Genomic DNA, 25,437 nt, shown 5'->3' on the forward strand with positions numbered 1-25,437 from the left:
TCGTTAGAAAATCATGAGTATTGGTCGAGCGATGTTGAAGCGTGTTGTGTATGGATGACGTTATGTTCTATACTCCATTACATTGTGTACACTTGATTCTAGCATTAGTAACATCTCATTGTCTTAGATATTTTTTGTGTAACACTTATTTTAAAATCGTCCAGTTCCTCATTGTGATCCAATGCAGATACACATGAAAGTTATAGATGATGTTACAAACTTAGCATATTGATAAAGATGAAGGCGGTACATTCCAGTTACTAACTTTCTTTCGTTTCATCTAATGTTTTCCACCTTTTTACCCCTAAAATGATCGAGGCTCGAGCGCCGCATTAGAAGTAATAGATACGTTAAGCTCTTAATTATTTTAATAAATAATTTATCACAGACTTTGGCTACAGAAACTGACCTCTGTATATTTGGAACATGAGAGAGAGAGAGAGAAAGTAGCAGAAGAGGTTAATATGCTCTGATTTTGAGATGAACTTCGGTGCGAATTTGTAATGTTTTCGTCAGTTGTGTATCATGGTGTGAATAAAGACCTAGACGAACAGAAGAGATATAATTATTATTAAGAGATATTAATATTAATCTCCTTATGTAAAAAGGGAGTATTCCCGTTTATTGAATAAATTATTATTATTATTATTATTATTATTATTAATTATTATCTTGAGATACGTCTTTTTGTCGTGAAATCACGAGCAGTATTTTCTCAAAATCCTGGTTTTGGTTGGCGAATGAAACTCGATGTCAAACACTATATACACTATATTGGGACAGAATCAGCCTACTATTGTTTGCAAAAGAACATTCAAGAGATATTTGACTACCTTTGTATAAATTTGAAACAATGGAAATTTCCAATAACATAAAATAAAGTGGGCTGAAACAAACAAAAAAAAAACAAAGTGTCTGATTTTAGATATTTAGGAAGTCAGATAAGTCAGGATGAAAGGAGTAGTAGGGATATAAAGTAAATGATAGGTCAGGGTCGAGTCACCTTTAATAAAATAAGTCACTTTTATGCTCGCGAACGGTTAATTTAGAAATTCGAAATATATTGTTAAAGGTGTATATTTGGAGTACGGCGCTGTACGGATGCGAAACATGGACGATGGGCACGGCGAAAAAAAAAGGTTAGAAGCATTCGAAATGTGGTGTTATAGGCGAATGATGAGGATACCGTGGATAGAGAAGGTTAGAAATGAAGAGGTGTTAGAAAGAATAGGAGAACAGGGGACTATGGAAATCAATAGAAAATAGGCGAGATAGGTTGGTAGGACACCTTTTCAGGCATGAAGGTATCCTTAGAAACATTTTAGAGACAGAAACAGGATTTAAGAGGAGTAGAGGTAGACCTAGATTAGATTATTGTTAGTAAATAGTTAAGGATGTGGGTGGTTCTAGTTTTAGGGAAATGCGAAGATTAGCTCAGTATAGGAGACAGTGGAGGTGCGTGTCCAACCAATCTTGGGCCTAACGTCGATGATGAGGTTGAATAATTTCTCTTATCAATATTACTTTCACCTGTCAGAAAGAAACTTTCGTACGTAGGTTAAAATCCTCATGTTCAACTACTATGTAATTAAGTTGCATTTCTAGTCACATCAAACCTGTCCGACTGAATTAGATACATTAAATGCAAGAATGTTCATACGGGTGGAGAGTTAAGCTAAACGGGTCACCTCTAATGGCGTCTACTAAGTAATTAATATTAAATGTATTGTGAAATGCGTCGGTTTGCTTCATTCCAATTAACCCAAATTACTAATGCAAAATTTAATGGCGGGCGAAAACTGCACGCAAACGTGAGCTGCAATAGATGTAGGGACTGTATGGGATGTCTAACATAGCCATGAATTTTTAGATTCCAATTTATAATCGATTGCGGTGGTTTACAAAGGGTGATAAGTAGAATAAATGGGCGATTTTACAGTCAAATAACTTGTTGGCTTCTAATCATAACTCACATAATGAATTAAAGCACCCTATCTATTTGGCGTGTAACTGACAATTAATTTAATGGAAACAATAGAACACCAACGTTTAAAAGTGACCTGACCTACCGCATGTGTATGTCAATTGGTCTGTTTTCGAGTTTATTTTTTTTTGTCAACTATGCTGTTGATACGATGACTTGTCGTTGGTTGATTAATTTTGAGCTTCTTAGCCATGAACCGTTTCTCAGAGGATTGTTTCAGTTCCTCGAGTTAATTGTCCAAATTTTGCCAGTAAAATGAGTTAGGATTAGAAATCAGTTACTTATTTGGCTTTGTAGTCGCCCATTTGTTTAATCTATTATAGTTCATTTACTTTCTGTAGCGATGTGCCCTTTCCATTGTCTTGGATGTGCGATGGCAAAATCGTAGGTAGGGAGAAAGAAGCTCATTATACTCTCGACTCTTGTTCATTAAATATACTTTTTCATACAGTACCTGCCAAAAGTTTTGTTCAATCATGAATAGTAGTGCGAGTCGAAAACAAGCGTTGAAGCCTTTAATATGTCTTCAAATATAAATAAACATCTCGTTGATATTTTCTGTAGAAAATGGTACCAATAACAGCACATTTGAGCAATGCAAGAGTAGCGGATAAAATGGTCAATTTTTCCGTGCGGTACTATACGATTTATACGCTCCTCGCCGGTTAAGAGTTTGACCGAGAGTTGTCTTCCTTTTCTAACCTAGTGCTGTTCTTTTCTACCTTGCGCCGGTCAAACTGAAGGTCACATCGCTACAGGAAGTAAACGAAGTAACCTTCTGTATCTTTATTGTTAGAGGGCGACGCGATATTAGTGGTGAGTAACGCTTATGTCATTCAAAGATACTCACAAAAGGAACTGTGCGATAAGGTTAATTTCAGCATGTGATTCAACTGCGAATTTAACGCTTTCAGTTTCCTTATAGTAAAAATAGGCATTAATGTGAATACCGTCATACCAAGCGAGTGTAACGAAGGTTCGCAAATGTTTCTTCTTCCGACATTTATAGCGAACTTATTTTTTTTATAATATTTTTTGCAATATCTTTAAATTGTTTTTATTCACCTCATTAGCGGATATTGAAAATACATGAACGGCTGCTAGCATATGCAAGATAATTTTGAAGTAAGTGACAAATTTTGGAGGGTATCAATTAAATGTAGGTAATAAAGAACCGCATATGGCGAGTACAGCAGCGTGAATGAGACAAAAAAAAAATGGAAGAAACAGTAACAAATAAGTTACAATCCTAAGCCGGTCCTGGGCGTGAATTGGAAGCATAGGTCGGTACCTGTGCACGTAATAGAGATAAGGACTCAGAGGCTGCACCAATGGAGAATGTACATAATGTCGGCTATCGATCTGCTAAAGTAAATATCAACAAAACATATGACTACAGATAATGTTTAAACGGTCATTACGATAAAAATGAATTAATAACGACATTTTCTCATCGTTGATTAAGCCGTTCAGGTTCTTTTTAGTAAAAATAGTCATTAAGGTGAATAACGTCATACCAAATGTTTTATTTTCCAGTATTTACGGCGTATATAATTTTTTTTACAATATTTTTCGCAATATCTTGCAAATTTTTCAAATTCTGGAAAATAAAACAATTGCTAAACCATATCTACCTTTGTCGAAAANATTTTACTTCTATTTAATAATTCTTACAAATATAAAGAAGGTGTTTCGCAGGACATACGACCGATATAAAACGTCACCGGATGAATAGTGTTGTGAACGAATGCCGCAGGCGATCGATATTGGTGGTACTTTTGATAGTGGTTTGGGTTGAAGTCGGTGAAAAACCGTTGACAGCATTCGCTGCACTAGCTACATATAAATACCTCTTTGTATTTCTTTTTGTAGATGTCTGGTAGAGATTTTGCAAAGTAGCACTTGTATTCAAACATTGTGGCACGAAAAAGAAAGGCTACGTCGTGCATGGCATTAAGCTTGAGTACAGCTCTAATGGAAAGACCGCAGGCTTGAACGCGATCAATGGTTATTTTTCAACAGGTGACAAAAAGACGATAACACAACGTATCTGTGTAACATACATACCTACATATATATACACACATACGAAACACGGAAATGCACGCTACCATCCGTTCAAAAATAAACGAAAGCCAATCTTGCTGCATCATCCTTTTCAAACATTTAAGATTCGCTCAAACCTAACCTACCTAACTGTACGCTACGAGTATTAAAGAATGAATTTTTTAATTAACGCTACAAAAATAAAAAGTATTTTATATACAGTACGTCTTGTAATTTTTCAGATGATACAGTAAAATTCATAATATATACATATACAGGGGTTTGTCCAATAAGTAACAAGCTTGCAGGAGTTGATAAAGACGAAAGATTAGAAGAAGTGGCTGATTTTAGATATATAGGAAGTCAGATAAGTCAGGACGGAAGAAGTAGTACGGATATAAAGCAGAGGATAGCGCAGGGTGGAGTCGCCTTCAATAAAAAGAAGTCACTTGTATGCTCGCGAACGGTTAATTTAGAAATTCGAAAAAAATCGGTTGTCTGTAAAGTCGGTTTACTGACGATAGTTGAACGTGACAACGTCATAAAAAAATACGTATGGAATAGTTTCATTTTTCAAAAGAAAATTTTAATTTTATTTGTATGATAGATATTTTGTATGGATATAGAGAAGGAGGTAAATGGAAATGTATTATTGTATAGCAGCTGTCCATGCGGACGCATCGCTCACTCAAGTAGGAGAGAGACAGATGTCGAACGCTGCCGAACGCGGAGGCCGATTGTGCGTCTTTGTCGCTCGTTCCGCGCTCTCGCTTGCACTTCAAGCCTTAAATGGAACGCCTCAGAGCGAGGTAACGCCGCATGAGTCATGTTTTTTCGTGCGTGCAGCCCGCTCCATTGAATTATAAGACGTTGTCACGTCAAAAAGATTGTTAAAGGTGTATGTTTGGAGCGCGGCGCTGTACGGGTACGAAACATGGACGGTGGGTGCGGCGGAAAAGAAAAGGTTAGAAGCGTTCGAAATGTGGTGTTACAGGCGAATGATGAGAATACCGTGGATAGAGAAGGTTAGAAATGAAGGGGTATTACAAAGAATAGGAGAACAGAGAACTCTACGGAAGTCAGTAAAAAATAGGCGACATAGGTTAGTTACTAACGTAAGCGTAAAAATTTGAGAAGAGGCGCGCGAATTTTAAAATTTAAAAACCCAGGACGCTGCTTAAAAACTATTCAGGACGTCCCAGGACACTACAAAAACTAGGACATGTCCTGGGAAAACAGGACGGTTAGCAACCCTAGGTTAGTAGGACACCTTGTCAGGCAAAAAGGTCTAGTCAGAGATAGAAACAGGAGGCAGAAACAGGAGTAAAGAGTATAGATATAGATTATTGTTCGCGAATAGTTAAGGATGTGGGATGGTCTTGCTTTAGGAGATTAGCTCAGGATAGAAAGGGTTGAAAGTACGTGTCAAACCAGTCTTAGGACTGACGACCTTATGATGAGGAAGATGATGAATCATACTTCTTTAGGTACTTACCGTGAGATTGTCTATTACCTCCAGCTACTCTCTAAAGTTTGCAACATATTTCAGAAGCACCGTGTATATTACATTTGACATAAGCAAATACCATACGCAAAATATAAATATAAAATGAGGAAATTGAAACTTATCTGTACTAAATATTTGTGAACGAGGTTTTAAGAAATATTAATACACATTTGTAAAGTAATAAAATTCACAAAAAATATTTATTAATAAATCTGACATGTTTCGAGGGTTAAGTCAATATAGGTAACTTATTCTATAACCTTCTGAGGAAGTTACAAATAAGCGAAACAATTATTATTGGTGCAAAAAAAGTGTCACATTTCATTTTATATTGAACTCGCAATATATTATTATTACGTTAATCCATTAAAAAGTCTAGTGAACCGCTACTGGATGTGCATAGCATTGTCCACAAAATATGTAAATTCCAAGGAAATGCCAATTAGATAATATTAAAGGGACGCTAAATTTTAATAAGGTCAAGAATTTCTAAAAATAACATATTTTTTTCCAATATCTGGGATGGGAAAGCTGAACGCTAAATAATTTTCAATGATTTATTGAAGCCTGTTCGAAAATCCTTTTCCCTGAAATAATACGAGATTCAGTTTACTCTTTAGTTCTTAATTTCCATTAATTTTATTGTACTGGAGGCGATTTTCCTTTACAAGTTCCTGAGTTGAGTTTCTGTTCCAGATCTACGAGTCTCTTTTGGAGGCAGCGCAGTCGTATTGAAGTTAGAAATAATACGGAACTTTGCCACTTTGATCAGTCTGCAACCCTAGTTCTGGAGGGTAGGTTGGTTGTTTCCCCGACGATTCGCGACCGGTGAGCACGTGGAGGCTAGTGATACGAACGAAAAACGCGTGTGAATAAGGTGACGATTATAAATATTAATGACAACGACGATGAACTTCTTTCAGGCGTTTGGATATTTTGTATCGTTTGCTGTCCTCCTAAGTTACTTCGGTAAGTCATTTTCTATTTTACAATTAAATTATATTTTGATAAACTTGAATCTCTGATAACTTAGCCCTGCATTAAAAAAAAAAAAAGGAATAGTGCTGAATTTAAAAATAAATCAGTGAAATCATGTGAATACTTCTTATAACATAATCCAATCTATCGTAATTACCTAATGGGTTTGTTTTAATAAAGTTATAAATATTAGTGCGTCAATTTTTTCTTTTTTTTTGTGATAGCACATTAAACTAAGTACATTATTAAGTACCTACAGATTAGCGCAATTGTTATTTTTTATTTATTCAAAAATGGAGGGTCTAAATGAATCGACAATAAAATTGTCGATATTAACGTGATATCCATTTTCTTCCCCTAATATTTTTCCGGATGCTAAATCATCACAACCAACGGTAGGTAAGGGATAAATAATTTATTTATTTTTAAATTACATTCGATGTTTCGCCTACTGTTTTAAGAGTTTGGTATGGTTGCTACTATCGAAAAAAGGCACATATCGTAAAAAAGCTCGTGATATAAATAATTAAACATCATCATAAGGTCGTCAGTCCTAAGACTGGTTGAACACGAAACCTTTCACTATTTCCTATCCTGAGTTAATCTTCGCATTTCCCTAAAACTAGAACAACCCACATCCTTAACCATTTGCGAACAATAATCTAATCTAGGTCTACCTCTACTCCTCTTAACTCCTGTTTCTGCCTCTAACATGTCTCTAACTAGACCTTCATGCTTGAGAAGGTGTCCTGCCAAGCTATTTCGCCAATTTCTAATTGACTTCCATAGAGTGCTCTCTTCTCCTATTCTTTCTTATACCTCTTCATTTCTAGCCTTCTATATTCAAGGTATCCTCATTTTTCATCATTCGCCTGTAACACCACATTTCGAATGCTTCTAACTTTTTCTTTTTTGCCGAGCCCACTGTCCATGTTTCGCACCCATACAGCGCCGCGCTCCAAACACGCTTCTTTAACAATCTTTTCCTAATTTCTACATTAACCGTTCGAAGAGTTTTTTTATTGATTGCGACTAGACCGTGCGTTATCTTCTGCTTTATATTCCTACTACTCCTTCCGTCCAGACTTATCGGACTTCCTAGATACCTTCCTAGATCAGCAACTTCTAATTTTTCGTCTCCTGTATTTATATTCGCTCTTTCCCTACTTTTTCTTCCCTTGTATACCAGTATTTAATAATTTAATAAATATAAAGTTGACATTTTCAAAACGACTTGGTGGACACATAATATCTAATTGAACGTTTATGTGTTTACCACGTGATTTTTAATTTGTTAACTATATTTACTGTTTTATTTATGATATCATATGCTTTTAATTAGATACCAGGAACGATTGTAGTGCTATATAATGTAAACGCTTAAACCTATCCTTGAAATAGCCTTAAAACAATAGGCGAAACGTCGGATCGGCTTTAAATATAAATAAATTATTATTTATTCCTTACCGTTGGCTCTGATCTAACATCTAACGATTCTAATTATTAGTCGTGGTTTTAATTGCTATAGAAGTATCTAAGTATGTGTGTTTTAGTTTTTACATTTAATTTTTCTTTATTGACAAAAAGAGACTCACCCACTACGTACCACTAAAACTTTTAGAAGTGAGACATGTTTGGCATAACTTCTAACGTAACCATTATTTCCCGTTGGTTATGTTCAAATTAGAAGTGCACAAAATACGTGACAGCAGTGAAACTCGCTTCTTTAAGAAGTTGATGGAATCTATTTATTCAACATTTACAGATTGTGAGCCCCTAGTGAAAAAAAATCACCTGGGGCTCCCGTTTCCAACACTCATGATCATTTCTTTGGAGGTAGTCACGCTATTCTTATCAGTTCTTATATGTATCTTAGTCTTTCATTTTGCTAAAGTCAGGCACTGTCTGTAACCCATGGTATTCAGTTTTCAAACCAAATCTGGCAGATGGATTAGTCCCCTTACTAGTTTAAAAATTAAGATGATATCATGAAACAGTCGGCATGAGCTCAATAGAAATATTTAGTTGTTTTAATATCCATTGTAATCTTAACCAAAAATTTTCATAGACTGACCTAATCATCATGACAGAGCCATTATTTTGTGCTTAATCTTTTCCAATCGTTTAAATAGTATTTGGGTTAATTACAGTTAATATTTCATGGTATTAATTTTTTTTCTCATCCAGTATATCACAGTCAAACATTTCAAATAAAAGTTGATCATTCTGATTAATTATTAATTTGTCAATTTAAAAACCATTAATATTTTTAAGGTCTAACTTAAAATATCGGATTAAATTGAATAAAATTTAATTGCTTAAGGTATATATGTTAATAAATAATAAAGAAGATCAGATCAAATGGAACAAGCTACCTGCAAGGGTAAAATTGTTTATTCGTATGTATTCTATATTTACCTTTATCAAATACATAAAAGGCTATTAAGTACCATTATGTAGACATACTGATAAAATTAAATTGCAATACGGTTCCGAGTAGGATAATTAAATCCTTTCATATGGTCAATGTTTTCTAACGATCTTTATTATAGGGTTCTGTTACCGAATTGAGAATCCTTATGGTTTCGGCCTTTCCGTCCATTAGTAGCATGTACATACACATGTGTCCCACTGTATGTCACTGTCCTCCCATCCTGTTTTTTATGAGTACCTATTTATTTAATATTAAGATGAACTTTGATGTACAGACGCAGGTTAATGATTCAGAAAAGGAAAAATATGATATTTGGAAAAATTTCAATAGAAAAATGAGACTTTAGATGCGCTTTAATAGATATTTACAATGTTTGAGACCATTAAAATTTTTGAAAAAGTTAGAAATTTTGAAGATTATATGGAAGGATGTGCGATCCTGGTCAGTTATTTTGAGCACTTTTGTGAACATTCGTTAGATATATTCTATTGCAATACAGGTACCAGTATCTCTACCGCTTAAATTCATCTTCTTCTTGTAGTGCCGTGCTATTCCTCTGCGCAGTCGTTAACCGTTTTCTTACCATATGGTTCTATTAATTGCAGCATGGTGTAGTGTTTGGAAGTCTTTTATCCCTGTCTATTGGCGGATATTTTTTAGCCACGATAATCTTTTTCTGCCTATTCCTCTACTCCCTCCTTCAATTTTACCTTGCAGAAACTGGTAGCGTTCTCTACGCAGTATGTGTCCGAGATAACCTATCTTTCTATTTTTGATATTTTTGAAGAATTCTCGGTCTGCTAAACCGCCTCTACGGAGAATGCCCTCATTTCTCACATGTTCAACCCAAGACACCCTCAACACATTTCAAAGGCTTCAATTTTGTTGATTATTGGTATTTTCAGCGTCCATGCCTCAACCCCGTACAGGAGAACAAATCAGACATAGCATTTTACCATCCTATATTTAAGGTTACAATTCAAGTTCTTATCTGTAAGAAATTTTCAAAATCTTAGGAACGTCCTTCTGGCCTGTGCGATCCTGCATCTGATCTATTATCAGGATCCCATCCCTTTAACCATATATCCCAAGTAATTAAACTGCGTAACCTGTTCGATGCTCTCTTAAATTAGTATTGGTTAAATTAAACACCATTGTAAATTAATGAAAGTTAATTTTATCGGCGGTTATTTGTTAGCTAATGACACTGTAAATAACATTATTAAATTTACATATAAATGACGAGAAAAACGTTTTGACTATATACAGGGCCAATAAACATACAGAAACAATGACATCAAAGTATCGGTTTGTGGATTCTATATCCTCGGCAATATGCAAATTATAAGCTGCGTACAATGTACATTATTAAGGTTGTGGTTGATGTGTTAATTAAACGTTTTTCTATTATAACCAGTTTTAGGACTGACGACTTTATGATGATGATGATGATGACGATGATATTGAAAACATACTTGTATTATCGTAACCACATTCTTTAAAAGTGTACTTAACCGAAGAATAAAACGTAAACAGTTTAATTTTTCGCACTTCTACGAATATTCTAGTACCTATTCTATTTTGTTAACCTTAAATTCGTATTAAATATCACTTAGTTATCAAACAATCTGCCGTTACATACATAGATATATCAATCTATATCAGCGTGTTGTTATATCACTGTCGACTATCCCGTCAGATTTTAGTCACTTATTTATGCTGTCATGAAATATTTCTGAATACCTTGCGTGTAAGGTCCTCTCAGTAGCAGGCTGTGTGTGTGTGTCGTGTTCGCATGAGATTTGTGATCTCTGCTGTCGATTTTCGGTAGTACTAATATCACCATATCGATTATTACTTGCGGCATTCGTTCGTAACAGTGCCTACTATCGCGGTATCTGTGGTGGGAAGGAGGTATGTATGTACATCTATGTGCTAAAGTCAATTAATTGTGGATCAGTATATACGAGGGGCTAGCTATTTACAGAAAAGTTAATAAAGTCTCCGAAGTATTAGTATCCTTGTGAAGCTCTACACACACTTTTCCCACCTCTCCTGCCACGCTTGAACTGCTCTCCTAAAATTTATTTTTGCGAACATAAGTATCACCAGCGATTTCTCGTGGATCTCGATGAATCCGTAGGTTACTTCCCACAACTTGATATTATATCTATCAACTTGCTCTAATAGACAACTTTTTGTTTGACCGATACAATTTATCTAAACTGCCTATGACGTGCTGATGAGAACTAATAAATTATAATTCGCTATTTACGTCTGGTAGTTTAGTGCTGAACAACTTTTAATGTTCTTATGATTTTGGTATACACGAATGGTAGCGATGCAATGGAAGTGTCACAACGGAAACAGAAGCGATAGAAGTAGATAGTAAATTTTTGCGGAACCGAAAGCGGATGCGGGTGCGGAAGTGCAATGATTTTAGATGAATGTTTAAAGCAGTGGTGATGCGCCCTTTTCAAGAATTTTTTGTTATAAATTTTACGTTTAGCTTTTGCGTCGTTAATATCAACAAAATAATCTTTCGAAACGAGCAATTCCATTTAAACTGTGTTTTAAGTCAACAGATAAAAGTAATAAATTTTTATAACTTGTTTTATTTCTCCGATATATTGATTTTCAAAAAAATAACATTTTGATAACAATAAGCTTCCCTTATAAGAATGCGGAACTTCCGCAATTACGGAAGCGGATGCAGAGGTGTGTTGCGACACTAATTTATTTGCGAGTTGAAAATTGGATGTAGGGCGGCATCATCTTTTGAAAAGTACGATGTGATATAAATACCACCAGCCGATTATTCATATCAGGGATGTTACGGAGCTTCGACTCCGGTTCCGTTAAGACGGAACTTCCGATTATTATTATTAAACCTTCGGTTCCGACTTCGGCTCCGACACTTTTAAATCGAAGGTTTTAATCGGAGGTCGAAACTTAACTTAGCGGTGGCGCGGCGCCCTGTGTCGACTGTTATGAACAAGTTTATAGTATGAACTTCATACATGTCGCGCGGGGAATCCCCCCGACTTCCACTACGTGCACTGAGCACTCTATCGTCAATTATTTTTTCATTGTTTGTGTTTTATTTTATAATTGAAAATTGAAATGAAAAGAATTTGACTTAACAATGTTTTATTTGTCCTTAAATAAAAATTCTCTCTCATGCCACCACTTCTGACCCTGCCTCCGACTCTGATTCCGACTCCGATTACGACTCCGATAAAGCAAATTTAAAAACTCCGACTCCGCCTTCGGTTCCGATAAAACTACCTCCGTTACATACCTGATTCATATAGTAAGAGAGCTGACGCTCAAAAAAAACTGTGTTGTCCGAACCGTCTACCGCCTGGCACATTAACTTTTTAAGTTTATTTGACATCTTCGATTTCATTTTCGACATTCTCACGTCAAATTACTAAATAATGGGCCGACCAAAATTTCTGCCACTATCTTTCCGTCGATGTACACATTTTCTATTTTTTTAGATCCGGTTAGGGTTCATATCTTCTTTTTTTATTTACGTAAGGGAAAATAACCCATGAATTTTTTCTACAACTATTTTTCCCGGAATGTGAAGTTTTTTAGGTAAAAATTATACCATCAAAACCAAGTGGTTAAGCCGAACATTTTTTCTTTTCGATTCTCCCTCCACACCTTACCTCGAAATGGGCTCACATTCCCCCTATACATACATCATATAAGACAAATGCTCTAAATTTCTTAAAAAGCTGATGTACCAGGCGGCAAACGGTTGGAATAACATCGTTTTTGGCGCGTCAACTCTGTAAGTAATGTAAATAATGTAATATAAGTCTAAAAAAAATGAATTTGCATGCGCACATGCGATTATTGAAAAACGCGCATGCGTCAATAGTAGTAAAAAATCAACCTTTTGTGTTTGACTACTGAGAATACCGAAATTGATGCGTACAACTTTCAGCCAAACTCTTAACCGGTGAGGAGCGTATAATCCGTACAGTACTGCACGGAAAAATTGACCATTTTATCCACTACAATTGCTTCGCTCAAATGTGCTGTTATTGGTTCCATTTACTACTGAAAATATCAACGAGATGTTTATTTATATTTGAAGATATATTAAAGACTGTAAGGCTTGTTTTCGACTCGCACTACTATTTATGATTGAACAAAACTTTTGGCAGGTACTGTATGAAAAAGTATGTTTAATGAACAGGAGTCGAGAGTATAATGAGCTTTTTTCTCCCTAGTTACGATTTTGCCAGCGCGCATCCAAGACATTGGGAGGGGCTCATCGCTAGAGAAAGTAAATGAAGTATACTTCATGTATTGTGCAGATAAACTGAAAAGAGACAATAGAATAATAGTAAACGGTGCAGCGGGTATAGGCTGATTGGATACTCTAAAGATCAGGATCGGCTTTGGATTGCCTAGTTGGAACTATATCTTTCAACAAACGTCTTTCCTTCTGAGAATGTTAAACGTTCTTTAAAGTCCGATGCTGGCAAAATGCTCAAATTCTGCGTGTCTACATCCCTTTCTGTTACACATGAATTGATGTAATTATTATTTAACATCGTGTACAATATTCTCTACAGCGTTTGTTGTGAGTAAAAGCAGGCGTTCTATTAGCAGCCGCATTAGTCTGGTTGGCAAGTTGAAAGAAGAAAATAAATGCCAGAGTTTTAGTGTGGACTATGCCAGATTTGAACGTCCTAACTATACCTGCCGTATTTATCGAGATGAGGCAAATTGTAGGATAAATGTATAGGGAACAGATGATTAATAATAAAATTTATGAAAAATAATAATATAGGAAGTAAAAATTTTTTAAAATAGCAGCACTAAACCAGATTTTATAAGAGAGAAAGACAGCATAGAGATTTCACACTTGGGATGAAACAGCGAAATGAGAAAGGTAAAATATATACCGGAAACGTTAAAGGACTATAAAAAATACGAGAAACAAAATGATGCAGCAGTAAATTTCCCATAAAGAAATCCCAACGGAAAAGTATTGTGCCTACAACCGTTAATCAGACGGGAAATATACACACATGTAGGACTGAACATTTTCTTTACGTCAAGTTTTACAGTTTGAAGCTTCATCTTGAATAAGAGTGTCAGTTAAAACCCTAAATATCGTGTACCATACGTTACCGACTGAATATATAAGTAATATGTTCAGATACCCTATACTATGAGAAAAAGATTAATAATTCACAGACCTATATGACGAAGAGGTGTCAAAAAGAAGAAACACAATAGAATAATTTTCGACGTGTTTTTGTTCCTAAACTAAATAAATGGAAGCGGTATTGCTACAACAGTATTGTATGAAAATTAATAAAATTACTGGTATGAAAGGGAAGAAAAAGTAGAAAAAGAGCGAATATAAAGATAAAAGACGAAAAATTAGAAGAAGTGACTAATTTTAGGTATCTAGGAAGTCAGATAAGTCAGGACGGAAGGAGTAGTAGGGATATAAAGCAGAGGATAGCGCAGGGTCGAGTCGCCTTCAATAAAAAGAAGTCACTTCTACGCTCGCGAACGGCTCATTTAGAAATTCGAAAAAGGTTGCTAAAGGCGGAAAAGAAAAGGTTAGAATTTTTCGAAAGGTGGTGTTAAAGGTGAATTATGAGGATACCGTGAATAGAGAAGATTAGAAATGAAGAGGAATTAGAAAAAATAGGAGAACAGAGGACTCTTGGGAAGACAATAAAAAATAGACGAAATAGGTTGGTAGGACACCTTCTCAGGCATGAAGGTCTCGTCAGAGACGTATTAGAGGCAGAAATAGGAGTTAGGAGTAGTAAAGATAGACCTAGATTAGATCGCTGTTCGCAAATAGTTAAGGATGTGGGTTGTTCTATTTTTAAGAAAATGCTAAGAGATTAGCTCAGGATAGGAAAGAGTGGAGGTACGTGATCAACTAGTCTTAGGACTGACGACCTTATGATGATGAACCAAATTTAGTCTAAAAATTGCCCTAACACATCAAAATATGGTCATAAGGTAGGAAAAGGCAAGATGACCGAAGTGTTATCGGTAATTATGTGGTGCAAGATTTTTGGAGACTTATTTGACTTTATATTGACATATTTACCTACAATCAATCGCAAAAATGTAACGCTCCTTGGCAATATCACAATTACCCAAATGGCGCTCAGTTACCGATTAATATTTACATTTTTTCGTTCTTGTGTGTTCTTACGTTTACATAATGCTGGCTGTAATGTACTTGTTTAATTTATTTAGTTCCAACATTATGTATAGTACTAAATTATTTGTGTTTATTTGTTTATCTTAGACGTTCGACAATCAGCAATGTTAACTGCTCCATCTAGCTGCAAAATTTTTATCGCCCTACGCTAATTCAGTATTAGGATATTTTCTAATTTCTAATTGTAATTATTGGTATACTTCATTTACTTTCTCTAGCGATGTGCCCCTTCCAATGTGTTGGATGCGCGATAGCAAAATCGTAGGTAGGGAGAAAAAAGCTCATTATACTCTCGACTTTTATTCATTAAACAAACTTTTCATACAGTACCTGCCAAAAGTTTTGTTCAATCATGAATAGTAGTGCGAGTCGAAAACAAGCGTTACAGTCTTTAATATGTCTTCAAATACAAATAAACATCTCATTGATATTTTTAGTAGTAAATAGTACCAATAACAGCACATTTGAGCAATGAAATTGTAGTGGATAAAATGGTCAATTTTTCCGTGCAATATTGTACGGATTATACACTCCTCACCGGTTAAGAGTTTGGCCGACAGTTGTCTCCTTCCTTTTCTGGCCTAGTGTTGTTCTTTTCTACTTTGCGCCGGTCAAACTGAAGTTCACATCGCTACAGAAAGTAAACGAAGTATATTACTATTACTATTATTACTATTACTAATCTTTATTCCTTTCTTTTAAGAGGATCCTGAAGACTTGACGTAATGCGGAAAAATCTTAACCATTTTTTTTTCGCTTTAAAAAGGTTGAAGGTTCAACTGCTGCAAAAGAAAATTGTTATTAAGTGAAACTTCTTCGTCTTTATCAATCACAAATAAAGGCTGTATATTTTAGAATTTCCTTTCCAACAGAGGCAGTGATTCGTCTACGACAATCAAAAGTCACTTTTATTGCTCCTTTTTTGTTTTTCATTTTGCTGTCATCTTGATTTATTAAATTTTTTTCGTTCTTCATATTTTTTAACGTCCCAATGTGTATATATATGTTACTGTAACGGTTCTGAAATAAAAATCAATCATTTTAACGTATTTTTTACCTTATTTTTGAATCGAATTTTGTGCGTGCGTATATATGTGTCCATGTATTTCTTATCATTGTTTTCCTAAAGGAAGTATCCACGAATAAACAATGATATCGACTTCATTAGGGTGCCAGTCGAAGCGTAATAATAACGTCAATATGTTTGTATGAAATACGAAATTCGACCCCGACGTTTTTCTTTTTTTTTTTTATTAAATAAAAATTCTAGAACAGTGTACTATTATACTGCTTGAAAAATATTCATTAGAGTTATTATTTTCTGGTAGAAATCGATACCTTTATGTAACACACACCTTATAGTGTCATATTGGGAATGAACTTTATATTTATTCATTTTGAGATATTATTACTTTAATATTATATTATAAGAGAACTTATATAGGGTGTCCCAGTTATAATAATTAATATTTGCACCACAGGTTCCTAGGGGCATTTAGAACATAAAATGCTATAACACTTTTGTCTTTTGAAACAAAATAAAAGATTATCAAAATTATAACAATTTTGATGCCGGGGCCCTGCACAATCGCAAATTAATAACGATTGCCAGTTGATCATGGAAAAATTCACCTTCAGTAGGTCGGAATCAGCTGCTTTTTGGGATAATATTATTGTTTATGTTTGATATTAAGTTACGGATCAGCCGAAGAAAATGCACTCGCGTTAAGGTCCATTAGATGACTGAACATGTTAGAAAAACTACGTATCTATCACAACCGAAAATCCCATGATCGTAAACTGAAGCCCATGACGTCGAGTATTGTTATTTTAAAAAGAAAAGAAATTATAACAACTAGTTAGGAATAGTTAGAAGCGGTGCACAAACAACCCTCACCACCCAGCGTTTGGTTAAGGTTTTGTAACATAACGTATCTGCTTGTGTACGAAAACAAATGTATGTGTTATGGTTGTAAAAGTTGAGACAAGATGCAGACCTACTTTGATCAATTACATGCGTTAAACTGCTCATTCTGACGTTAGTTTTGCCTGGCAGGGCTCATTAACCCCACGTGGAGTTATACAAGGATGTGTCCAGAAGGACCAGGTTGGTTATTTTGTTTTCATTAAATGTAAAAAGCTAAATATTGATATAACCTCGTATAATTACACTGCTGGAAGTGACTGGAATAAATACATATAATGTAACAGGTTGTTTGCTTTGGATTGTTGTGGAATTTACTTGTTTGTTAGTGTTAGTGTTCATTTCATAAAAAAGTATTACAGTAAGGACAATTAGTAGTGTGATAGTGCATTCTAGTAGGGTTCTTATTCAACCGGCAGTTGGTGGTGAGTTACATTACCAATTCCTATCGTGTAATTCCAAATATTCCCGGTATTTGGGCCAAAATTCGCAGCAACTGGGTAAGCCGCTATCAGTGTTGTATTGAATCGAATGGCGGACAATTTCAACATTTTTTATAAAAGGTACGCTTTCTTTTTCACTTTTACCTTTTTTTTACAAGGTGGAAGTGTATTCGGCTTCTTTCCGGTAGGCACTTGTTACATCCACACTAGATCAGCTGAGCGACGTTAGTCGCCTAGATCCAGGCCCGTAATAAAACAAATTGTACGTTCAAATTTACAAAGACGTTTTGCGAGCTCCATTGTCACTGAATGTTTTTTTTAATTATTATAAATGGGACACCCTGTATAATTTAAAATAACATACTCAGCAGAATGGTAGAAAATGGCAAGGAAACTATCAAAGGGTGAATGAAAACGGCAAGCCGCTTCACCAACTTTCATCATGATCTTTGATTCGACTCCCCTAATTATTGTTAATTCCGCTATTTAAACGGTCGCTAATTGACCTACTAGCACAGTAGGTAAGTAGGTGTTAGTTTGCAGTTTAAATAAATAATTTAGATGTACCTACTTTGTACCAGTGACCCAAATAAGAATTTACGGATATTATACAACAATACAGAAAACGAAACAAGTAATAGAGGAACGCGGCAGGTCATTCTTGCTTTACGGATAACAATAGAGAAAACGATAGAAAAGGAAAGAGTGCGTACATAGGATTTGTAGATTTAGAAAAAACTTTTCACAATGTTCAATAGGACATACTTACACTTAAAAATGTAGGGATAACTTACAGAGTTAGAAGAGTGATACTTAGTTTGTATAAAGAGCAACAGGCAGTTATAGAGCTGGGGATGCATCGTAGAGAAGTAAATATTAGGAAGGGAGTCAGACAGACATGCACACTGTCACCGCTACTTTTTAATCTATACATCGAAGACGCCATCAACAGTAAAGACAGTACAACTGAAGGGATAGGTATAGAGGTACAAAAGATTAGTATGCTTAGTATGCAGGTGATACAGCAGTGTTAGCATCTAGCAAGGAGGAGTTATAGATAGCTTTAAATAAAATGGAGGCGCTATTGTATGAATATAAATAAAAGTAAAACAAAAATATTGGCATACAAGGGATGAAAAAGTAAGGAAAGAACGAATGAAAAGATAGAAAACGAAGACTAGATGAAGTGGCTGATTTTAGTTTTCTAGGAAGTCAGATAAGTTAGGACGGAAGGAGTAGTAGGGATATAAAGTAGAGGATAGCGCAGGATCGAGTAAGTTTCGATATTCCCTACTCCGAATAACGTAAACATTTTGCCATACAAAAAAATACGGTATTTCATGTTAAAACGGGCAATCCAAACCCCAGGTTTTTAGTTTTTATGGTTTAGATGCAATTTGGTCTCATTCAAAGAGCAGAAATCGTTATAGGGAACTGTTGACAAAGGCTATCTATAATAATTAAACAAAAAAACCAGAAATGTAAAATATATATGCTGTGCTCCACTTAAAATAATTAGATAACGTCCAGAAGAAAAAGAGCACTCAGTATGACTGAAAAAAATTTCTCTATATACACCATACGATTCCAGGCCACTCTTATAAAAACATTCTTTTTATTAAATTTATAATAACAAAGTTATGTATGAAAGCGCCTCAGGTGGAACACCCTGTATAATCATACTATATCAAGATTGCTTAGCTAATGAGATCAAAATTGCGATCCACTTCTGAATGCCACTAAGAACTTAACGCGCTTTTAATAACTACAACAGCTGAATAATTCGCTTTAGTTGGTTTTTTCGTAATCGTGTTACAAAATATCTCAAAAGCAATAAATGCAACGTTGCATGTTTTGAAATCGTCCTAAAGGATTCCGCTTCATCCTTTGCAGCTTCGTAAACGTGTCACGTTTTGCTTTTGTAATTTACGAAGAGGACCAGTGCCGCTCGGTTAGTGACGGACTTAATACCGAATGCACTCGAATATGCCCGCGGGACAGGAAAATGGGGCGACGTGCCGTTACATCCCCACCTAAAATAAACCCACTTATTATACAAATTCGCAAAATCTGCTTCAGATCACGGAATGCGCTGCATAACAAGTTGCACGAATAAAACTAGTAGGTACCTACAGCAATCAACGTTGTTATCTTGTAAACTGTAAACAGCTCTGCAATTTACCAGATTATCTGTAAGATGTATCTATATGTTGGGACGTTCAAAATTGGCATAGTCCGCAACAAAACTGTTGCATTTATAGGGTTGTTCGGAAAGTCATTTCGTTTTTTTTTGTGGAAATGAAAGACAGTTTTCGTATAATAAACAAATACTTTATTAAATTATATATTGACCGTTCTGGTCCAACACCTTTTGCCATCTTTCTGGTAGTAGCATAATTCCACGCTCATAAAATTTTTGGTCTTTGCTGGCAAAAAACTGATCGAGGAGGTTTTTGACCTCCTCATTTGAGGTGAAGGTTTTACCGTCTAAAAAATTTTGGAGTGACCGGAACAAATAATAATCCGATGGTGCCAGGTCTGGAGAATATGGTGGGTGTAGCATTGTATCCCATTCAAGCTGTAAAAGCTTTTGGCGAGTGACCAAACTTGTGTGAGGTCTCGCGTTGTCTTGGTGAAACACTACACCTTTCCTGTTGATTAGTTCTGACCTTTTCTGTTGAAGTGCATCATTCAGTTTGTCCAGCTGATGACAGTAGACTTCCGAATTAATCGTTGTGTTATCCGGTAAAAGCTCAAAAAAAACGATTCCTTTAAAATCCCACCAAACAGACAGCATCACCTTTTTTTGGTGAATATCGGCTTTGGAAATGGTTTGAGCCGGTTCATCTTTTTTGCTCCATGACCTCTTGCGTTTGACGTTGTTGTATACAACCCATTTTTCGTCCCCAGTGATGATGCGCTTCAAAAACGGATCATTTTCGTGACGTTTGAGAAGCGAATCGCAGACGTCAATGCGGCGACACAGATTTCTCTCTGTGAGAACATGGGGAACCCATACATCGAGCTTCGAGGATAATCCCAGGCCTTTCAAGTGGTCATAAACTGTTGAATTTGATAAATTTAACCTCAATCCGATCTCACGTGTTGTTATTCGCCGGTTCACATCAACTAATGCCTTTATCGCGTCTTTATCAGCTTCAACCGGCCTTCCCGAACGTGGTGCATCTTCGACATCAAAATTGCCGGATCGAAATTTAGCGAACCAGTTCTGGCACTGGCGTACTGTCAACACACCTTCTCCATACACATCAGTCAATTTCTTTCTGGCTTGAACAGCATTTTTACCCTTTCTGTAGTAAAACAGTAAGATATGTCGAAAATGCTGCTTATCGCTCTCCATATTTAAAAGGGCACCAACCAAAAACTACTGCGTAGAATTAATTGGAATTTTTCACACACAAGCCTTGCTATATGAGCTCTCAAAGCATATAAAAATTATACGGCTTAAATGTGAAGTTGGGTGCGAAAGAATACAATTAAATCCTCTGTCGGGAAAAAACGAAATGACTTTCTGAACAATAATATATTTTCTTCTTTTAACTTACTAACTAGACTAGAGCGTTTGCTGATAGAACGCCTACTTTTACTCATAGTAAATGTTGCAGAGAATATCGTAAAATACCGAAAAGAGATGTCAGGGAGGAATGACAGCGGACTCTAATAAAGAAAAGGAAGTAATTTTACACCATTTAGTGTGTAACAGAAAGATATGCAGACAAGTAAAATTTGAGCATGTCGCCAGCATCGGACTTTAAAGAAAGTTCATCATTCTTAGGAATTTAGGAAAACGAAGACGCTTGTTTAAATATATAATTCGTAGCAGGCAGTTATAAAGCCAATCCTGATTTTTTGCGTGCCTAAACCATAGCCAAGCAAACTTTAACTTCCTAGGAGCCGCTACCTGTGATTAGTTTGGGTCGCTCCATACCCTTCAATGAGTACGAGAGAGTAAGCAGTAATGACCCATATTGCTTTTTCTTTTTCTTCTCCCTTCCACTCCCATATCAAGCCCCTCCGTCCCGTAGACGAGCGAAGCCTCTCTCGCGACTTGAATTTTCTAATGATCGTCCCGCAGCTCAGGGGTAGCATGTAAGACTACAGTCGCAATACTATTGGGTTCGGTTATGGAAGAGGGGATTTCACCTACGAAGTGGAAGGGATAAGAAAAGGAAAGAATCATCTCACTCGCACTTTCAGGAGCAATGAGAAGCTTCTTGGTTATACCAGAGGAGCACTGGCGAGTCAAAAGAGCCGAGTTTGTCCGGCTCTGGTCTAAGCAACTCTCAACCGCTGAACCGCTTACTGTTATTTAGTTGTCTCTTTTCACTTTGTCTGTACTACTCAGTGGCTGGTAATCTTGAGCTGATAAGAGTTACTTTGTGTCCAGAAGAGCGGATGCACATTAATTAATCAATTAAGTTATAATTTTAGTATTATTTCTACGAATTGAAAGTAAATTAAATCGTATCATTATTTTTGTTAAAGTATACATCACAGCAATATAAATATGTGGCTCAGTGCAGTGATAGGCACGTAACAAAATTGAACTACGCCGTTTGTGGTACTTCACACAACGCTGTCTCGAGGCAGCAGGTAGAATTGGTCTGTGTACTGTCAACGGGCTGACGAGACCCAACTATATCGAAATCGCGATCCGCGTCTGGCAGTTTCGACAGAACGCTGACGACCATAAACTTCTTATTTGTTACATACACTATCTGTTTATTTATTCGTCGCTTTCGATTACCTGTCACTGTAGCAAGAGAAAATACTCAAAATACTCCCTCGATTCGGCTATCTTGGACATGAATTGGATTTGCTTTAGCATTTTTCAATGCAGAGAATTGCCTCTGGTCAACATCACTTAATTCTCCATACATTTTCTTTCCATTATTAGTATTAGTATTTTCCAAACTTTTCATCATCAACACTCCACTCAATCTTCTCGGTATCAACATCCTATTTCTCATCATCAGCATCCTTATCAATAGGATTCTCATGGTTGATTGAAACACCAGTCTCTTAGAGCTAACAATAATGCCATTGTTGTTTTTTGTTTGAAGCCCATCTTTTAGCGTTCTGGTCATCATCTACAATATTTGGTTCTCTGTCACGACCACTGCTTCAAGTCGATCTCCTTTCTGACAAGTCAAATTTCTACCTAACTCGTGGAAGCTCCTTTTTATCCGCAAACACCTTCCTATCTGGGACCTTCGAGATTCTATCCCGGCAAGCCCCTAAAACGTAGGCCTTTTATTCGTTGTCTGTTACCGGCGAATGATGAGGATACTCTGAATAGGTTAGAAATAAAGAGGCATTGGAAAGAATAGGAGAACAGAGGACTCAACGGAAGTCAATAAAAAATAGTCAAGATAAGTTGCTAGAACACTTTGTCAGGCATGAATGTCTACTCAGAGACATATGAGAGTCAGAAACGGAAGTTAGGAGGAGTAGAGGTAGACCTAGAGTAGATTACTTTTCGTAAATAGTTAAGGATGTGGGATGATCTATTTTTAGGAAAATGCAAAGATTAGCTCAGGATAGGAAATAGCGGAGGTGCGTGTCCAACCAGTCCTAGGACTGACGACCATATGATGATGATGATGTCTGCAAAGCTCGGGGTCCACGACATATCTCCAAAACGTCAAATGAGTTTTCATGTCAGCATGTTGCATCGATGCGTTGATAGCATGTGCTGTTGCATTCCTTAGATTTATATGTTTGTTGCGTAATTGTGCCTCAAAATAAATTTAGATTACGGGAAGGTAGCGATTAGAATTAGGTGCGATGGTGCGTTGGTCTTTTCAAAGCAATTAGAAACCAATAATAAGATAATAACACACCGGACTGTTACATGAAAAGATTGTTCATGGATATTTTGAGGATATCCACGCGCCTTATACTTGAAATTCTGTCTCTTAACTTCTCTATCTAAATTAAAATGAGTATCGTCAGTTATTAGAAGTTGATGCAGACATAAATTGTCTTCCAAAATCTTCCCGAGTTTCAAAATCTCTTTCCTTTCATTTCTTGATAGTCTGTAGTTTGTAGGGGTGGAATTTTAAATCTGTAGCCAAGATTTTCCTAACTGATTACCGATTCATGTTCAACTCATTTGCATGTTTTCGGGCGGGCCGTAAAGGACTTCTGGTAAGCGCCTCTATCACTCGTTCTGTTTTCAGGGATTCGTACGACATCTCACCGTTAACCGAAATTCGAGTGAATTCGAATATAGTTATCACTGACAAACCATTTAAAGTAAACGTGTCGTACGAAAACATTCTGCGTTTTACTGCATTACTCCATAATTGTAAGTGAAATGGTATAACATTACAGACATGATTGAGGTCATATTCCTTACAAACATTTATCCGGGGTTTCGTAGATTTCCGAGGGTACCACTACCTGTGACATTTACGGTTAAGGTTAATCTGTGTCTTGCCGTCCTCCTTTACACGAAACATTTTATGACTTCTCTCATAATGATGATCAGTTGGGTGAACATATTTTGTTTTACTAAAAGCTTAAAATGTTTAGATCTATTTGTGGATCTGCAGAAAAACTTTTTACCAAAACTATCTGGTTGTTCCAGTCCTAACCTTCGAATTTGTGAAACCGTGGTATGTACGCATATCAATTCAATGCTTCTTAAGAATATCCACTTTACGTTTAATAAATTTAAGTCCACAATTTGCTGCAGGAACAATTAACAAGTGCAATAAGAGGAGGGAACATATACCAAAAAATTCCTCTCTAATAGGATCGCTCGTTAAAGGACTTTAATTAATAACTGTTTTAAGTCTTATAACGAACTGTTGAGTTACAACTAGAATTTTTGAACCTCAGTAAAAAACAGGCTTAATATTAACGTGACGGATTATGTCGTCATTTCTAGATATTTGTGAATGTGTTTGAAACCCCTTTAACCAGATAGGTTCCATAAATTCTGTAAATTGTGTAAATATGTTCGGTAAACATAAATTTTGTGGAACATTTTCAAAGCTAAATACTTACAGATGTAGGTACAGATTCGTAAAAGAAGAAAGTTTTGATTTGCTTTAAGCACTTACTGGAATTGAAAAACATTTCGCAAAGAACAGTGTTTGTAGGTAAGTCGCTTGTGTTGAAAATAACTTGTGAAAACAAGAAAACTTCGCGAGGTAACTTTCTGCGCTGCATCATAAAAACGAACGAAAAAAAAAAAGACAAGAACAACGTTTATCCATGTTGTATTCACCCATACGTGAAGTGCATTGTTATGTTTTCTATTTCAACTCATTTCTATGCGTTTATTTTTAGAATTTTTGAAATGTAGTGTTTGAATATCAGATGATGCCATAAATCGCCTTGAAATTCGCATTAATAGTGTTATAATAGTCTACAGTCTATTTCAATTTGTTAGAATTGTGACCTTGAAGAAATCTGCGCGAAGAAAGACAGAATACACACTAGGCGTGAGCAAGACAGAAATAGTTGGAACAAGCTTGAACGAGCAGAGCTCTCGTTGGGCAGTCTAAGGAGATCGGCTAGAACTGTATAGTGCTAGACGAAAATGTTTAGCAATTTCTTAAGACAAAAATGTATATAAATTAAGAATAGAAAACACAGCAAAAGTTTTATAGGTGTGTAGAACGTTAAGTTAATACACTTGTTATTATTTTTGGCTAAATATGCTTTTAAATAAAGTATATTCTTAAATTTTAACGAGGCAGTTTAAATAATTTTGCAAATGATACTGTACACATTTGTGTCTAGATCTCGCTCGATGATCGGTGAAGAAATGAGCTCCGCAGACAAATATGATTGAATTTGGAATTATGCTACGGCGCATCCTAATAAAGGGAAGGGACATATCTCTAACTTCTTGAAACGAACAGTAC

General features: G+C 35.9%; 1 protein-coding gene across 1 annotated transcript in view; it reads left to right on the forward strand.

Moving 5' to 3' along the window:
- The first annotated feature begins 6,301 nt into the window (after positions 1 to 6,301).
- LOC108734906 overlaps positions 6,302 to 25,437 on the forward strand; it is a 418,148-nt gene continuing 399,012 nt past the window's right edge. The window contains exon 1 of the mRNA XM_018466672.2: positions 6,302 to 6,506. Coding sequence (XP_018322174.1) covers positions 6,434 to 6,506 — 73 coding nt within the window. The 5' untranslated portion in view covers positions 6,302 to 6,433. The remainder of the gene's footprint in view (positions 6,507 to 25,437) is intronic.

The sequence above is a fragment of the Agrilus planipennis genome, unplaced genomic scaffold (genome assembly GCF_000699045.2).
Source record: "Agrilus planipennis isolate EAB-ADULT unplaced genomic scaffold, Apla_2.0 scaffold84, whole genome shotgun sequence".
In the NCBI taxonomy this organism is placed as follows: Eukaryota; Metazoa; Arthropoda; class Insecta; order Coleoptera; family Buprestidae; genus Agrilus; species Agrilus planipennis.